The following is a 15,588-nucleotide window of genomic DNA, read 5'->3' as shown; positions in this document are numbered from 1 at the left end:
TTAGTATGGATTATGGTGGGCATTGCGTATGTTTTGTCCCTCATGGAGGCACGCGTAGACCACTTCTATAGGATCCTACCTTCTATGACTACGGGATTCAAACCAGAATATTTACGGTTCTGTCAGGTCTAACACTTTTTTTTGGTTCTCAATTTATCTCAATTCTTTCTGACAGTTTTTGTAATCATCACCATTAAACATTTCGATCTGACATCCATCAAGCTATAGTAAAAAAGCTGTGTGTTATGTATTAAACTATCTAATCTATCTACTTATATGACGCTAAATGTACTACTTTATTGGTCAAAACTACAATTGGGAGTTTCGTAGGGTACGTATGCATGGGGCAGTACAGTGGCAGATGACTAGGAGCTATGTTGAACAAAATTGTGTCACTATTGTCACTTGGACAACGTCCCAGAAAACAACACATAAGTTTATTTGAAAAGGAAACAACAGTATATAAATGAATGCTGCTTACAATAGTTAAACCATAAGGATACGTTTTGAGATCTATGTAAGATCCAATTTTCTTATAAGTTGGGTCAAGTTGTTTTGTATGAAAGTCGCGGCAGCCATGGCACCAGCAATCGTAATACACTCTCAGGTCAACTTTTTCAGTTTTTACTATCTGAAAATATAGAGAAATCAAAATAATGTATCACCAGGAGCACAATAAGAGCAAATCAACGTGCACGCTAGCGCCACTGCTAAATAATCGTGATTATTTAAATTTAACGAAAAATATTTTAAAAAGGGGGCCGTTACGTAGTTTATCTTGTATTAAAGTACCTTTTGAAATACAGTACCGTAAAATGGGGTGAGTAGGGTTCGCGGGGAGCGATGGGTTATGAATGGGGAGAGAAGGGATGAAAGGGGGGTGAGATGGAATTTTAAGGCTACTGCTACAAAAATAATGTATTCCAATTTAAAATGGAGCTATAGTAATACTCATAATAAAAAAAAATCGATCCAACAATCTGCCAAAATCACCTTTGTATGAAAACCTAACTCACCCCAAATACGAGGGACTACGGGGTGAGGTGGGATTTCCTGTTTATCGTCAAAGTTATGAAATGGAACTACCCAAAATATAATAAAAACTAAAATACAAACGTCCGGAACACTTATTATGTACACCATTCAGTTTGCATATGTAAAAATAAAATGTTATCGAGGTTTGAATGTCAGTTTTTTTATTTTTTATTTATTTATTGATAATGGGAAACAAACAGCGAAAAATAACACATATAGATCATTACAATTAAATATTACATAAGCCAAAACAGTTTCCACTAATTAATTAGCTCATTATAGTTGCTCAGACAAGACTTGTTTATACAATCCAATTCAATATCATTCAATAAATTACTTAAAATATAAATGTGACATGCATTAATTTAATTGTACAATAGTAAACTATCAAAATCAGTATGGTGTTAGTTTTGCTCTATTGGCTGTAGAGTAATATATTATTTGTTCATTCGCTCTTAATTGCAGAAACAAATTTTTGTACTGACGGAATGAAAAACAAGTCAGCATGAGAATATTTATCATTGTAATTTTTACACGCTCTTATGATAAATCTGTTCCTAGCGTAAGTGGTTCGATGGGAAGGGACAGCGAATAATTTAGAGGAGCGCGTGCGGCGGTCCGCGCAGCGCAGAGAGACGCGGGAGAGCAGCGCGGGGGAGTCCACCAAGGATTTTATATAATAGAATTTGATCTCTAAATTCGCGTCTGATTTGAAGGGATAAAATATTTTTAGAATTAAATTCTTTGAATTTATACTTCATCCGCTTGACAAATTTTCTTTGAATTCCTTCTATTGCATTAATATGGACAAAAAAATGAAATGAAATTTTGCACCTACTCACCCCATTTTACGGTACGTAGCGGCCCTCTTTTTTAAATATTTTTCGTTTAATTTAAATAATCACGATTATTTAGCAGTCGTGGCGCTAGTGTGCACGTTGATGGGCTCTTAAATTGATATCGGATGTTTGGACTATTTCTATCACTGAGCCCTGAAGGTCATGATATTTAGCTGAGCTAAGATACTAGACTGTTATGCATAGGTAGGTACTGAAAGTACTTGGTATGGGCCACATAGAAATCGCAGAATAAAGGATGCATATCATTTATAAAATACTTTTTATTATATTAATGAGATGAATTTTATTTAGCCGTCATTTGTATTTCCGGATTGCAAGCAATTTTAAATTTATATGTCGGGCGTTATTTATTCTCAGATATGTATTTGCATGTGGATTTACAAATACACCTACGAGGGCAATAATTAAAGTTAGGATGGAGAAAACTTCAGTAATTAAAAATCAATATTTTTTGAAATACTAAAAATTTTTGCTTGCTAAAAAAGTTCGCTTAAAATTCAGCAGTCGTCTTTTTAATTTTTTATAATAAATAATTTATTCAGAAATCAGAAATATTTATTGTATAAACTGTGTAGGTACAGGAAGTATAACTATAGGTATACATTTTTTGGTGAGTATCAACAGTTGTACCCTTTTTGGGCGTACAATTTATTTTATCTTAAACTAAGTTTTAATATTCTATCTTATTCCCCGTATAGTCTTACCTGAGAGTTACTATAATGTTCGACGACATCAGGATTGCTGTGATCAATTTCTGAAGGCAAAGAGGTATACATATTTGGTTAGCAAGGTACAGAAAAAAGTCTGTAATAACTTCTACGTGACGGTCCGGAAATACATCAATATCAATAGGTTATTATAAGTCTAGTAAGCCTTTCCCGGATTCCTAGGTAAGTAACTAAGCTCATTCGTAGTGATAGCTAACGGGGCGGACTGTATAATGAAATGATGGAAACACGTAGGTTTTGTAGGTAAATTAATTATTTTATTAATTAAATTAATTATTATATTAGTTAGGCGGTGACAGGCAGACTGACATGGAAAAGAAGAATTCAAACTAGTATAGAAAGGTTTTACAAATATTATAATAAAGTCAAGGTCAACAAAAGAAACCGTCATCGTCACATGTCAGTCAGTCGCCAACACGTAGGTTAACATAATATTTCATCCGCACTTACATTGTAACTATTACCAAATTTCAGGTTTATATACGGTTCCGTAAAGGTTGCTATATAAATTATCGTCTTGCATAGGTAGTTACAGGCGAAATCAATATTGGTGATAGGTAATAATGTACTTACCAAAACTGACAGCAAAACTTATACCCGACAAATAAAACAATAATTTCAAGAACAGTGACATTTTGAATTTGTATGGTTCTGATCGTTGTCTAGCGAACGAATGATATAGCAAAGCTGAACAACTAGTATTTATATAGGCCTTAGCAGCAAAATGTAGACGGGGTAAATGGTCATAAAGTGTACTTGATACCAAAGCAAAACCCGCCATGACCGACTACGCAGAATGGAGAGTTCCGTACTTTCATACGATTAAGTAGCTTTAGATTTATTTGTTTCATAATATTAAACTACAATATAGTTTTTTCTAGGCTAATCTACTAATACCAATTTATATCATGATCGTCATAGTAGCTAAATAATTATGATCTACCTACATACAAATGTCAAGCAATATACAATTTAAAAACATTCACTACTAATCGAAAAATAAGTAGGACTAAATTATTAACAATGTAAATATACTTGGTCAAGCAAATCTTGTCAGTAGAAAAAGGCGGCTAATTTGAAAAATCGCGGGTTAGCAACACAACGTTTGAATTACTACGCTACAAAGAGAGTTTTTTCACCGTTCCTACGTTATGTCATTAATGAAGGAAGGTTTTCGACAAAGAATAGTACCTAATTTGAATCTCATCGGCTATTTATTAGTTTTATATCTCACTTGTTCGTAAAGGCTTCTTTACTCTTGGAAAACAGTAGGAAAAAGTCCATTTTACCTGCGAAAACGTCCATTTTACCTACTGCCGTTTTTTAGTGTACACAGGCCGAGCCTCGGGACTGGTTTTCCCGCATAATTTTTCGAAGATGCATTAATTCAGTGTGGCTCTCAGATCAAGTCCTAAGCATCATTGGTCAATTTTGATTAACCTTCACTGATCAATACAATCCTATACTTATTCAACTGAAGCATGTCAACATTAAGTTCATGTTTTGAAGAGTCAACAATACAATAGCTTACGAAAGGTTTAGGATCAATGCTGGACGGATAACTGGCGTTAAAATATTCAGGGCAGGATCGAAAGGATACACTGTTTATTTTTTTAAGGACATTATAATTATAAACAATATTTCCAACACCTCTAGCTGAAATTATAAATCTATTTTTTCATTTCAATAACATATATATGATTTAAATAAAATTTGCACAAATATGTGTTTTTATAATTAGTAATAATTACCCTTTGATTCATATAAATTTATCTTCTTAATGCAAGTATAAAAAAAGCAAATTTATCTTCTTAGTCCAGCTAACCATAGTTTACAATTTTTTACACTGTGGCGGTGGGTGCTCTAAAGCGGCACAGATTGTTGCAAGCCATTTGTCAAGTTCACCTCCGTTGACATATTTGCCATTTATTAGCGACCATGGCACACCTTCCTTGTTCGGAACATCTCTATCGGTTTCTTTCCCGTAATATTCTAGTAGTTCCTCGCCTTTTTTACCTTTAGCACATTTGATGATCTTCTTTGCATTGATTCCCATTTCTTTACCGCACTGAAATTAGATAAGCAATCATTTATTATTACTCAAGAGTCTTATTACAGACTCATAAATTGCACACATCAACAACGCTTGAGGAACAGATATGTAATCTTTAATGAAGTCACTTATTGTCCCTTTTTCAGGTGACTATCTTGCAAGTTCTAGTTACGTTTAAGTATATCGTCACAATGGAGGATTCCTAACGCTCATACAGATTTAAAAAGACACAAAAAGGTCACATGGATTTCATTTTCATTGAATTGTGCCAACGTCTCATTCTGCGGTGGAAATGAAGCTAGATGCGGTCGAAGATATGGGCACTTGATGAGTGTACCTATGTACTTATTATTAAACAGATAAGGCGTTTCGCTTACTCTAGTAGCGCCATTATCATTTGAACCAGAATTTTGCCATTGTCCTGACATCATACAGGAGATGTAAGACACGGACCGAGTAGTATTCTTGAGTATGTCTATAGCGCATGCGTGCAGCTTGTTACCGTAGCACTCCTCCTCGCCGTGCTGGCACTCGAAAACGGTCTTTCCATTTTCTTTTGTCCTCTGAAAATAAAGTTTACAAATTGGGTAAGAGTGGCCAATACTCATACTAATATTGGCCTTCTTTCAATGATTGGCTGCTTCAACCTTATTTAACGGCAACAGTACCTAGTGTTTTTTTTTACAAATATGAGACTTATAACGGTAGGTATACTTTCAAAAGGCTACTAATTGGGTAGTTTATCCAAAGTCTACATAGGTATAGTTTCTTATTCGTACGGGTTTTGTATAATTTGTTTCTGAAGCTGAGGACTTTGGATCCTTCTATAACAAACGAATAAAAGTATGGTAACCTAATCTAATTGTGGATGGATGTGAGTATGCCTTACCTTGGCGTTCCCATACGGATATGTTTTAAGATCGATGTATGCCCCAAGTTTCTCTACTGTTTTGATTAAAGTGTGTGTGTAAAACTCTATACAAAATGGACACAAACACTCGTAGTATAATCTGACATCAACCTTGTCACTTTTGTTAATCTGTAAAATTTCATATAATTATTAACAACAACTACGTATGATATGTGATGGTTCTAAGTATTGCAGGTATACAGTATTATAAGATTTAATTTTTTTGCAATCAAGGAAAACGATTACTTATATAACCTAAATTCTAACAATGATGCAGAGATCTCGAAAAAGAAAATTCCATTACATATTTACAATAACGTTCCGTTTTAGTTTAATAACGTTTAAAAGGCTTGAAAGTTAAAGTAAATTGTGATCATGATACTTAAAAAAATTGTGCAGGGAGGAAGAAATTGGACTGGATATAGGTAAGTTGGTGTTTCATTGCTTCCGGTTGTTAGGCTACATTGGATAACAAACAGTTGAAAATAGCCCTTACTAATAATAAAATATACTTACTTCATAGTTACGATTATGGTGTGCGTATAAATCAGGGATCTTATTCCCTGACCCAATATCTGAAGAAAATTTATGGTCACAATAAAGTTCTTATTTTCAATAGGGTAACTGCTATAGTTATTGGCCAGTATACAGTGTGGAAAGATAAGTCGGGCCCTGGAGAGAAACTACCTTAAATCCTTAAGCTGGCTCATTTTACTTAAAGGTGACATTCCTTTATTTTTAAAAAGAAACAAAACTTCATTCAAAGATTTTCTAAAACTCGCCCGGGACTCGAACCGACTAAAATTAAAAAAACAAACACTCCCTATTTTATGATACTAATTGATAGTATTATTATTCAGGATTAAATTTCTCTAACAAACATTTGGTCTTAAAAATAAATCGATTAGTATAATAAAATAGGGAGTGTTTGTTTTTTTTTTTTTCATTTTAGTTGGTTCGAGTCCCGGGCAGGGCAAGCGAGTTTTAGAAAACCTTTGAATGCAGTTTTGTTTCTTTTTAAAAATAAAGGAATGTCTCCTTTAAGTAAAATGAGCCAGCTTAAGGATTTAAGGTAATTTCCCTCCAGGGCCCGACTTATCTTTCCACACTGTATACTATAGTAATGAATGGCCACTTTTAATAATAAGGTTTCAATTGGCTTGTTACTTCAGATTATTAAGGACTGGCCAATAAATATGGCAGGCACCCTATATTATAAAATAAAAACATTTAATTATTACATAATGTCGTTGTCAGATATGATTGAACGATAGAATAAAACAGATAACATAAACCACTGTTCAGCAATAGTTAAGATGAAAGAACACAACTTGAATGATCGATGATCGTGAACGATAAGAAAAGTATGGGTAAATCAGTCTTTGAACAATCGGTCAACAATATAAGGGCAAATGCCAGATCTACATTTTATGATAAATTCTATGTCCGAAGATTGACTACACAGGCCATGTTATATTTACAAAAATATCAGGTTGTTATACATACCGGAACTATAAGCAAAACTAATAGCAAACAAACTTATAAATAAACACCTCAAAAACATAGTGAATCTATCAGTGTGACTGCTAACTTTGCGTTGTCGACTGTTGGAATGATAATTACTGTCAATTAGTACTTATATATCATCCTTAGTCTACCCGGAAGGGAATTTTAGTACTAGATAACTCAACACATGCTACCTACTTACGTACTTTGTGACTAACTACTTACGTCTTAGACACAATCAAATACCTACGTAGGTATCTACTATTGCATTAGTTATCACACTTTATTGAACACGCCAGTACGCTAGTAATAATCCCACCAAAACATTTTCATGCAAAATGTTGCCAAGTCTCGTCATAAGGGTAACATTCCATTTCTGACCGCAGCTGCACTACTGGTACTGAACGCGTCGCTTTTACTGTCAATTTCCATAGTAAAATGAACAGTAGTGCAGCTCCGGTTGGAAATGGACTGTCACCTTAAGGCTCGCACTGTCAAAAACTTATCAGATCTCATGTACATAGACTTCTAACTCTACACGCCCTAACTCTAAATTCATAAACTCTACACCTTAGTCAAAATATGTATCTGGCTTGGCCGTTTAAATTTGAAAAAAAAAAATATTAAGGTAAATTATCTTCTTGACAATTGTTACTTAAGGTACTTTTATGTCTTGTATGTATACAATAGTGCATCATGAGATACATGTATTAAACATATAGGTACCTACGACAAATTATTTCAATTCTACGAAAAAAAAGTTAAAAATATTACACGACGTGGAAAATACACGTGTAGGTATGACTAAAATTATAAATATTTCAATGATACTAACGCCGTAAAATCAAAAACGCAAGGTACTCGTACTTTGTATGTCGTAAGAATATTTGTATTTTAATTACTGCAGTACTTGAACTGAAAATATTTACAAGTGTAGGTAATTCTTAAGTTAAATGTAGTAAGAATATATAGATAGGTACCTACTTTGAAATAAAGAAAACAGTGAATGTTCCAGTCATATTTTATTACACATATTATTTACATTCTCATCAGTTAATATCTTTTTCAGTAGTAACAGAAGAAGAACGACATTCCCTCGGTGCGTTCGATATGTAAATAACTAGCGACCCGCCTCGGCTTCGCACGGGTTAACAAATTATACATAAACCTTCCTCTTGAATCACTCTATCTATTAAAAACAACCGCATCAAAATCCGTTGCGTAGTTTTAAATATCTAAACATACATAGGGACAGACAAACAGACAGCGGGAAGCGACTTTGTTTTATACTATGTAGTGACGTCTTTTACGGACTTTAGTAGAGTTGTGTTCGTACGGTCTCAATATTAAAATATAAGAATCGCGACGGCCTCTAGGGCACGTAGCGCATTTGTCTTGTACTAGTAGCAATCACATTTTCACACCATGGGCACGTTAACGCTTTGCGTTAAGTGGCACTAAACATTATTAACTGTGTAAACAGGTTCTATAACACACCATCCCAAACAGTCACGGGTTGATTAGTTTACAGCCCGCGACTGCTTGTTCAAACACCACGTAGCGCGGTCGGAACGCACTAGTCTCGTGTCCGTAGCCAATATATCACACTATAACCCAGTATCACAAGCACTCAGTCTTGGGTTGAGCAGTCGACAAGCGAAGTATCCGAGATGGTTGGTCGTGACGGAGTCCGCGACGGCGCCGTCGAGCACCACGTAGGGCACGTAGCGAGGTCGTAGGGCATGCGTCTCGTCCCCGTAGCCCTTTAGGAGCATTGCGCCTCTGCCAGTGTTCATAGTTTCCCATATAGCGTATGCAGAAATATTGTATTGGTGGCCACACTAAAAATAAAACATAGATTAGTGCCATGCTAGGAAAAATGTGTATTTTAAATGAATTTTGGTTTTGGTTTTGGTTTGTTAATTTTAAATACTAAAAATAAATGTTAACCTATGTACCATATGTATATATGTATGTGTTGTATGTGTGTGTGTGTCTATGGTATGTAAGGTAGACGTCCAAGTGCTCGTCATTATCCCAGTACATATCATTGTCAATACAGGGGCCAGCAGGATCTCATCTATTAGGCATTAGCATGCCAAGTACTAGGACGTTTACCTTATTCTAATTTAAATTTGTACGATTATTTTTATAGATGAGTTAGGACTGGTAGGTAGGTACCTATTTATAGTATAGTAAGGTATGTAACCTTTGTTGGCCGTGAGTTCACTAATTGGACGCGGCGCGTGGTGGTTTTAAAGAATAGAACAGCAATTACCGAGTTGACGAGGTAGTTGAGCGTGTTGTAATCGTTCGTCCGCTCCATGATGCAGGCGTTGAACAGCGCGGCTTTGGTGTTGTTCCGTGCGACGTCTATGGCACAGGCGTGCAGCATGTTCCCGTAGCACTCCACATCGCCGTGCTGGCATTCGAACGTGTAGCGCCCGTTTTCGTAATAAGTCTGAAAAAAATCGCTTGTTAAAGCTTGCCTGTGTCACACTGATGACTGTGTTCAAAGATCCTTCTAGCTAGATGGTCCTCTTGCCTTGCGTACTGCACACGCGCTGTACATTTTACTAGAAAATGCATGCGAGCAGTTAGCGATTCTTTCACAAAACTTTTGTGAGTGGCGAGTGGCGCACAGCACAATCGACAAACCTTGGACGCACCTAAAGGCTGTGAATGCTATGATATCCGGATTCGTTTATTTTAGTTTGTGTTGGAAATGTTTTTCGTAGCGTTGCTTTGATCTCACCTTTTAGCTACGTTGCACATACTATCTAGTTAAAAGGCGTACTATCTAGACAAAATAACCCACTGGATTATGCTAAAGGTCGGGAAGCTGTCTAAGCTAATGAAGTTAATAGTTTGTTTAAGTTAGTCAATATAAATACACTAATTATTAAATATCAGTGTGTACTCGCACACGTAATTTTTTTTTGGTGTCGTCTGTAAGTTTTGCATATTGCATAATGTTACGTTATATTTTTACAGCGTCTTAATGCTCATACGAATAGGTACGTTTTTTTAAATATGTACCTAACTTTGAAAATTGCTAACCATGAATATACCGTAAGCCGTACTCGGTAATTAGCCTAAGTACAAAATTTCCACGTAAGCGTATAAGTTAATTTAACCAGGTTAGTTAGTCCTGCCGGACTCCATTACTAGTTGAATAATTACCATCGCGTGTCCGTGCGGTATCATATAAACGTCTAGATGATCCCGACCCGTTTTAGATTCGAGCCCGGTTGTGCCTTTGAACAACTTAATGTATTAATCCAGCGGTCGGCAACCCGCATGCGGCCCGTGAACCTGTCACTTGCGGCCCGCGAGCCTCCCAGCCAGGGATTATGTATGTAATATTGACAAACGACAATGTCTGATAAAGTCATAAATATTAAGAAAGTGCGGCCCGCGTCATCTTCATTAACTACTATGTGACCCTTGGCGGCTGAAAGGTTGCCGACCGCTGTATTAATCCATTAATTAAGTACATGTTTAAAATAGCATTTGTCTTGTAACAGTAAGTATTAGGTAAAATACTACGGATGGATACATAAAGGCGAAGTTCCAATTCTACTACTAGTCTTAGCCAAAGTGATATTAAAGTAACAAGACTTATTGTCATAGGCAAAGTCCCAACAGTTCATTGCTAACCACAAAAAATATGCAAATAAAAACGATTTCGGTTGTTTTTTGATTTCATCACTTTCGCCTTTTCATTGGCGATAATGATTTCCAATTTTCACTTTCTGTCGCTTACATGAATACACGATAGACTTATTTTTGCCTGCTGCATGGAAGCCAATTTCGGGGCCTATCATTTCAAACATATTACTTACTTTCTCATAGTGTAGTTAAAAATAAAGGGTATTAAACTTCACACAACATCATTGTTTTAATTAATTTTTAACAAGCAGAAACGTCTGCGAAGTATTAAGCTTAGAATAAATTTAAAAGTGGAAAAATTACTGCCTCGGGTGAGACTTGAACTCACGGCCTCTGGATCGATCCTCCAGCGCATCATTGATTTATCTGACGTTATTTACACTTTAGCATTTTAACTTGGTGATATATCTATCTACAATCACGCAGTGTATATGTCGCAGTAAGATAGATAAAGCCGTTATATAGTTATAATCCTAGGGATATAATTATATGTCGTAACATAGTTATACGAAAGCGATTCATTACTATCTTACTAGGAATATAACTATAATACGTCTTTAGTTTAGTGATATAGTTATATTACTGGATTCAGTTTAGTGAAATAATTGTAGGTAGGAGTGCGGCGGTGCGGCGGAGGTATACTTATATACCTAGGGATATAGTTATATGCCGTATAGTACGTATTATAATCATATTCCTAGTAAGATAGTAATAAGTAATTGTAGCAGTGTAGTGCGGGGATGCAGCGGAGTCGGCGGCGGGGGCTTCTTCGGGGGGGAAAGCTGGCGCGAGATTTGACTGAATTTCTATGAAAATAGCTGTCACTCAGTAGAAATCTCGAGCCAGCTTTCGTGAATCGACCTGTACTTTTACGTAATATTGCTAAAAAGTAATACAACTAATTGCAACCAACAAAGTTGATTTTGTAATAAAAATAAAAACGAATATACTTACTGTTTTCATTGATTCCCTGGCAGATAACCATTTAACCACATTAGTTTAGTCAAATACCGTATTATAGTCAGAGATGTGACTTATTTGAAATACTTGTATTTAAAATGCAAATACTAAATGCAAAATACCTATTTTGTATTTTGTATTTAAATACCTTTTGAAGAAAAGTATTTTGTATTTTATTTGAAATAGTTTTTGGGACCGATTTTCAAAATACAAAATACTTTATAGTATTAGGTAATGTAGGTAGGAGTTACAATCTCTTCTGATGTTACAATCCTGGCAACTCTCTCATACTGTTGAATCTGTTTAGTAACGTCGCACATGACCACAAGCGTAGCGAGTGGTTAAAAAAGTGGAATCTTGAGTGTTGCGAGGGTTTCAATGTACGAGAGGAGAACAAACTTTTCTGCCCTGATGAAACTTTTCTGCACAAACGAGACGTTTTCATCACACTAACGAGAGGCATTATACTAGCTGTAAAACATTACAAATCTAAATTAATGCTTTTAAAAATTGTCCGTTATAAACCATCATCCATCCATCCTTCCGGTTAATATGAGCAAACAACTAGAAATTTGCACTTTAGATAGAGGACTGATTGACACACTGTTTTCAAAGAATGAATAGAGTCTTTTCAATTCGGATATTCTGAGTATACTTTTTAATTCAGACTAGGTATTCACTATTCAGAGTACCTTTTATCGCAAAGTATTTGTATTTTTAAAAAGTATTTTGAAAATACCTATTTCGTATTTTGTATTTTAAATACAAATTCAAAAACTATTTTGTATTTTGCATTTGAAATAGTATATCAAGGAAGTATTTGTATTTTGTATTTAAATACTTTTTATAAAGTATTTTTCACATCTCTGATTATAGTTATATTCCTAGTAAGATAGTAATGAATCGCTTTCGTATAACTATGTTACGACATATAGTTATATCCCTAGGGTTATAACTATATAACGGCTTTATCTATCTTACTGCGACATATACATTGACAGTACATTTACTTCTTACCGGTGCAGGTAACAACCACCCACATACCTTTGCATGTCCATACGGTATCATAAGGACCTCCAGATGGCGCCCCAGCCGCTCCAGCGACGGAGCCAGTTGCTCCTTGAAGAACTTCACGCTGCCGGGGCAATGGCTCTCGTAATACACTTTTAGGGACACTGTGTCCTTGAACTGGGACGGAACCTGGAACAAAATTTAAATGACTAAAAAAATTTGAAAAAGAAAATGTTCGAATGGTTGTGTAATGAAGTTTTTGGTTGAAAATTTTTGTCAATGTAGTAGGTAAGTACCTACTTATTTTTGGGCTACCCAGCCCTGTAAACCCAATTTGTGCTGAAGATTATGTAAATGTATTAAGCTCTTATTGTGTGATTGATAATAATTACACACCTACCTACGAACTTCTAAGTAGGTACATTAGGTACAAGTTTTACATATGAAATACAGTCGGTAATTATTAACCTTTTCGACGCCGTGTCAAACACAAAAGCTGTCACTCGGACGCCACGTCACCGAAGTGTCAAAACTGAAAGTGAACTTTATTATATGCACGTAGGTCTATGTTGCTCTGTGGTATGTGATATGTGACCGATTAATCGGTCTTTGGCGTTGAACCTACGGTGCGGATATAACGGTCATTGGCTTGGAGGATATAATCAAACGGAGACGCCATGTCTGTAATTTTCTGTACAAAACAGTCTGCCGATTTTTGCGGGGGAGGGGAACGTCAAATGTATGCGTAACGTAAAAATAGCCATGTCAGATAAACGTCAGTCCATACATTGTGTATGACCGTTGGCCGCCTATTTTCGACAGAGGGGAAAGCCTGTTAATGGCTACTCCGTTTAGTTGTATCCTCCAAGGTCATTGGCGTTCAAAAGGTTAATATTTTCCTTGCTTTAACATACCTACTCGTATCTATCAAGCCTATCATAATATTAAAGAAAAATACGTTACGTACTTACAAAGTTACATAGAAATTAATACCTGCAGAGCACGGTGGTTCCTTTGTGCAAAATATCTGGGATATCGATGATCTGAAACGTAACGTAACTAATATTAATTCACATTTATATACCTCATCAGCGGTTACCTGTCTGTACCTAGTACCTACAAGTCTATATTCTACTCGTAGGTACTAGGTACAGTCAGGTATATAAGCGGGAGGAAGTTACATCCGCGAATACTCCACTCCCTCTAAAAATGTAATTACAATTAAATATGTTATTCTCGCTCCTTATTTCTATTATAAATATCTTATATCAACTAAAACCAGACAATGATCTGGTATATATTATCACTTTATTGTTCTTTCCAAATGTGAGTAGTGTTATTTCAGCATATTGTTTTTTAATGAAAGTTTAAATTCGTTTTCACCTCAGCAGCTCGAACAAGGGTACTTTGCTACTTAAAAACAGTGAGCAAAATCGCATTTTGCTCACTGAGTGAGACAAAATGAGCAAAATGCTATTTTGCTCACTCAGTGAGCAAAATGCGATTTTGCTCACTGTTTTTAAGTAGCAAAGTACCTTTGTTCGAGCTGCTGAGGTGAAAATTTAATTGCTGGTATATCTTAAGAAAACATGAGTGAGGTAAGTGATGAAGAAGGAATATATTTTTCGGGTTCTCTAATATGTTCTCACTGCTCAGGTGAAAAGTTTTGTGAACTACACGAGATCAAAGTTATTTACATCTCGTGCGCTTTTGAGTCCCTTACTACGCTCAAGATTCTAAATTAGATTCACTCGCTACGCTCGTGAATCTAGTATAGAATCTTTCGCTTGCACGGGACTCAAAATAAGCACTCGAAGAAATATCAAACTTTGATCTCTTGTTGTACAAATAACTATTTTTTGGCGGCATTCAAGCAAATGCAAATCCGTAAGCATTCAATCAAGACAAAATCGATTAGTTTTACTGTGGAAATAATATATATATATATATATATACATATATATATATATATACATATATATATATATATATATATATATATATATATATATATATATACATGTAAGAGCAAATTATTTAGTTCTATTTGTTGTTAGGAACGCACTAGGCATATAGCAAATTATTCAATTTTATTTTTTTGTTACGCACTAGGCATATTCCTTTATACATTCACGTATCAAGCAAGTTGGAAACTATACTACGAGTATAACTAAGTATTCGTAAGACATGAACAAAATTCTTACAAGTGATCTTTTTAGGCACCTACCTAAGCCTAGGCTTTAAAAAATAACACTCAAGAGCGCAAGATTAAATAGGTTCATTCACTTTGTACTTACGTTGAGCTTCTGAAATGTTGCTTACATTTATAATTAACAATAACACTGTCTGAAACAGTACAGCACTTAATTTTACACACATTATAACTAACCTAAAAATATCAAACTATTAATATATATTAATACTGTTTTAATTATCAACGCTGTCTTCTCGACAACGTCTTATCAAATGACCAAAATCTACAATGAGTGCAGTATTTATAATGACCCTGATAAGGTTTAATGTGATGAGAACTAATTTAAAGTTAACGGGTAAAATTAACTGGCTGGCCTGTCCTAATTTCATATTTTGGATATGTGCCCACTTTAGAAGTTAATATCTGGGAGAAAACATATAAAAACTCAAAAAATCGCGTTTTCCCAGAGATATATATATATCGGGTCCATGCTGTACCTAATCTAAGTTAACACCTGTAATACCATGGATTGCGATTAAATGATTATGATTATGATTATGATAAGACTAGATCGAGCGAGCAATCGATAAGACTAGATATGGCTAGATCGAGTTAAGTGCCCAGTAGGTAAATGACATGACATAGGGCCATGAGGTGAT

The 15,588-nt window shown here is 35.2% G+C and overlaps 2 protein-coding genes and 1 long non-coding RNA gene across 4 annotated transcripts; all 3 read right to left on the bottom strand.

Annotated features, from left to right (window-relative positions):
* Window positions 1–489: 489 nt before the first annotated feature.
* Window positions 490–3,299, bottom strand: LOC134647629 (uncharacterized). Its single transcript, XR_010096842.1, has 3 exons — window positions 3,197–3,299; window positions 2,600–2,649; window positions 490–631 (listed from the first exon to the last, which is right to left on the bottom strand). It is a non-coding gene; the product is annotated as an uncharacterized LOC134647629 (long non-coding RNA).
* Window positions 3,300–4,444: 1,145 nt separating this feature from the next.
* LOC134647628 (gamma-interferon-inducible lysosomal thiol reductase-like) lies at window positions 4,445–7,216 on the bottom strand. 2 transcript variants are annotated; one of them, XM_063501985.1, is made up of 5 exons: window positions 7,093–7,216; window positions 6,103–6,161; window positions 5,566–5,715; window positions 5,054–5,239; window positions 4,445–4,691 (listed from the first exon to the last, which is right to left on the bottom strand). In XM_063501985.1, exons 1-5 carry the CDS (start codon window positions 7,148–7,150, stop codon window positions 4,455–4,457), a joined length of 690 nt encoding a protein of 229 aa, XP_063358055.1. In that variant the 5' UTR covers window positions 7,151–7,216; the 3' UTR covers window positions 4,445–4,454. The 2 variants fall into 2 exon arrangements, with proteins under 2 accessions (XP_063358055.1, XP_063358056.1); XM_063501986.1 differs by lacking the exon at window positions 5,566–5,715.
* Window positions 7,217–8,698: 1,482 nt separating this feature from the next.
* Window positions 8,699–15,117, bottom strand: LOC134647627 (gamma-interferon-inducible lysosomal thiol reductase-like). The gene is made up of 5 exons (XM_063501984.1): window positions 15,033–15,117; window positions 13,729–13,778; window positions 12,769–12,924; window positions 9,371–9,553; window positions 8,699–8,933 (listed from the first exon to the last, which is right to left on the bottom strand). The coding sequence occupies exons 1-5, from the start codon at window positions 15,112–15,114 to the stop codon at window positions 8,700–8,702; spliced, it is 705 nt and encodes a 234-aa protein (XP_063358054.1). The 5' UTR covers window positions 15,115–15,117; the 3' UTR covers window position 8,699.
* Window positions 15,118–15,588: the final 471 nt, after the last annotated feature.

This window comes from Cydia amplana, chromosome 4, assembly GCF_948474715.1.
Source record: "Cydia amplana chromosome 4, ilCydAmpl1.1, whole genome shotgun sequence".
NCBI lineage: Eukaryota > Metazoa > Arthropoda > Insecta > Lepidoptera > Tortricidae > Cydia > Cydia amplana.
The sequence above is the reverse complement of the archived record's forward strand: the minus strand, read 5'-3'. Positions and strand labels throughout refer to the sequence as shown.

Bases quoted from the DNA above. Each gene is read 5' to 3' on its own strand.
- LOC134647627 (XM_063501984.1), bottom strand. From the start codon at position 15,114: ATGTGTGTAAAATTAAGTGCTGTACTGTTTCAGACAGTGTTATTGTTA. The intron at 13,779-15,032 runs GTAAGTACAAAG...GTTACGTTTCAG, and splicing joins CAACATTTCAGAAGCTCAAC to ATCATCGATATCCCAGATAT. The intron at 12,925-13,728 runs GTATTAATTTCT...ATTTTGTTCCAG, and splicing joins GGAACCACCGTGCTCTGCAG to GTTCCGTCCCAGTTCAAGGA.
- LOC134647628 (XM_063501985.1), bottom strand. From the start codon at position 7,150: ATGTTTTTGAGGTGTTTATTTATAAGTTTGTTTGCTATTAGTTTTGCT. The intron at 6,162-7,092 runs GTATGTATAACA...AATTTTCTTCAG, and splicing joins TAGTTTTGCTTATAGTTCCG to ATATTGGGTCAGGGAATAAG. The intron at 5,716-6,102 runs GTAAGTATATTT...GAAATTTTACAG, and splicing joins ACCATAATCGTAACTATGAA to ATTAACAAAAGTGACAAGGT.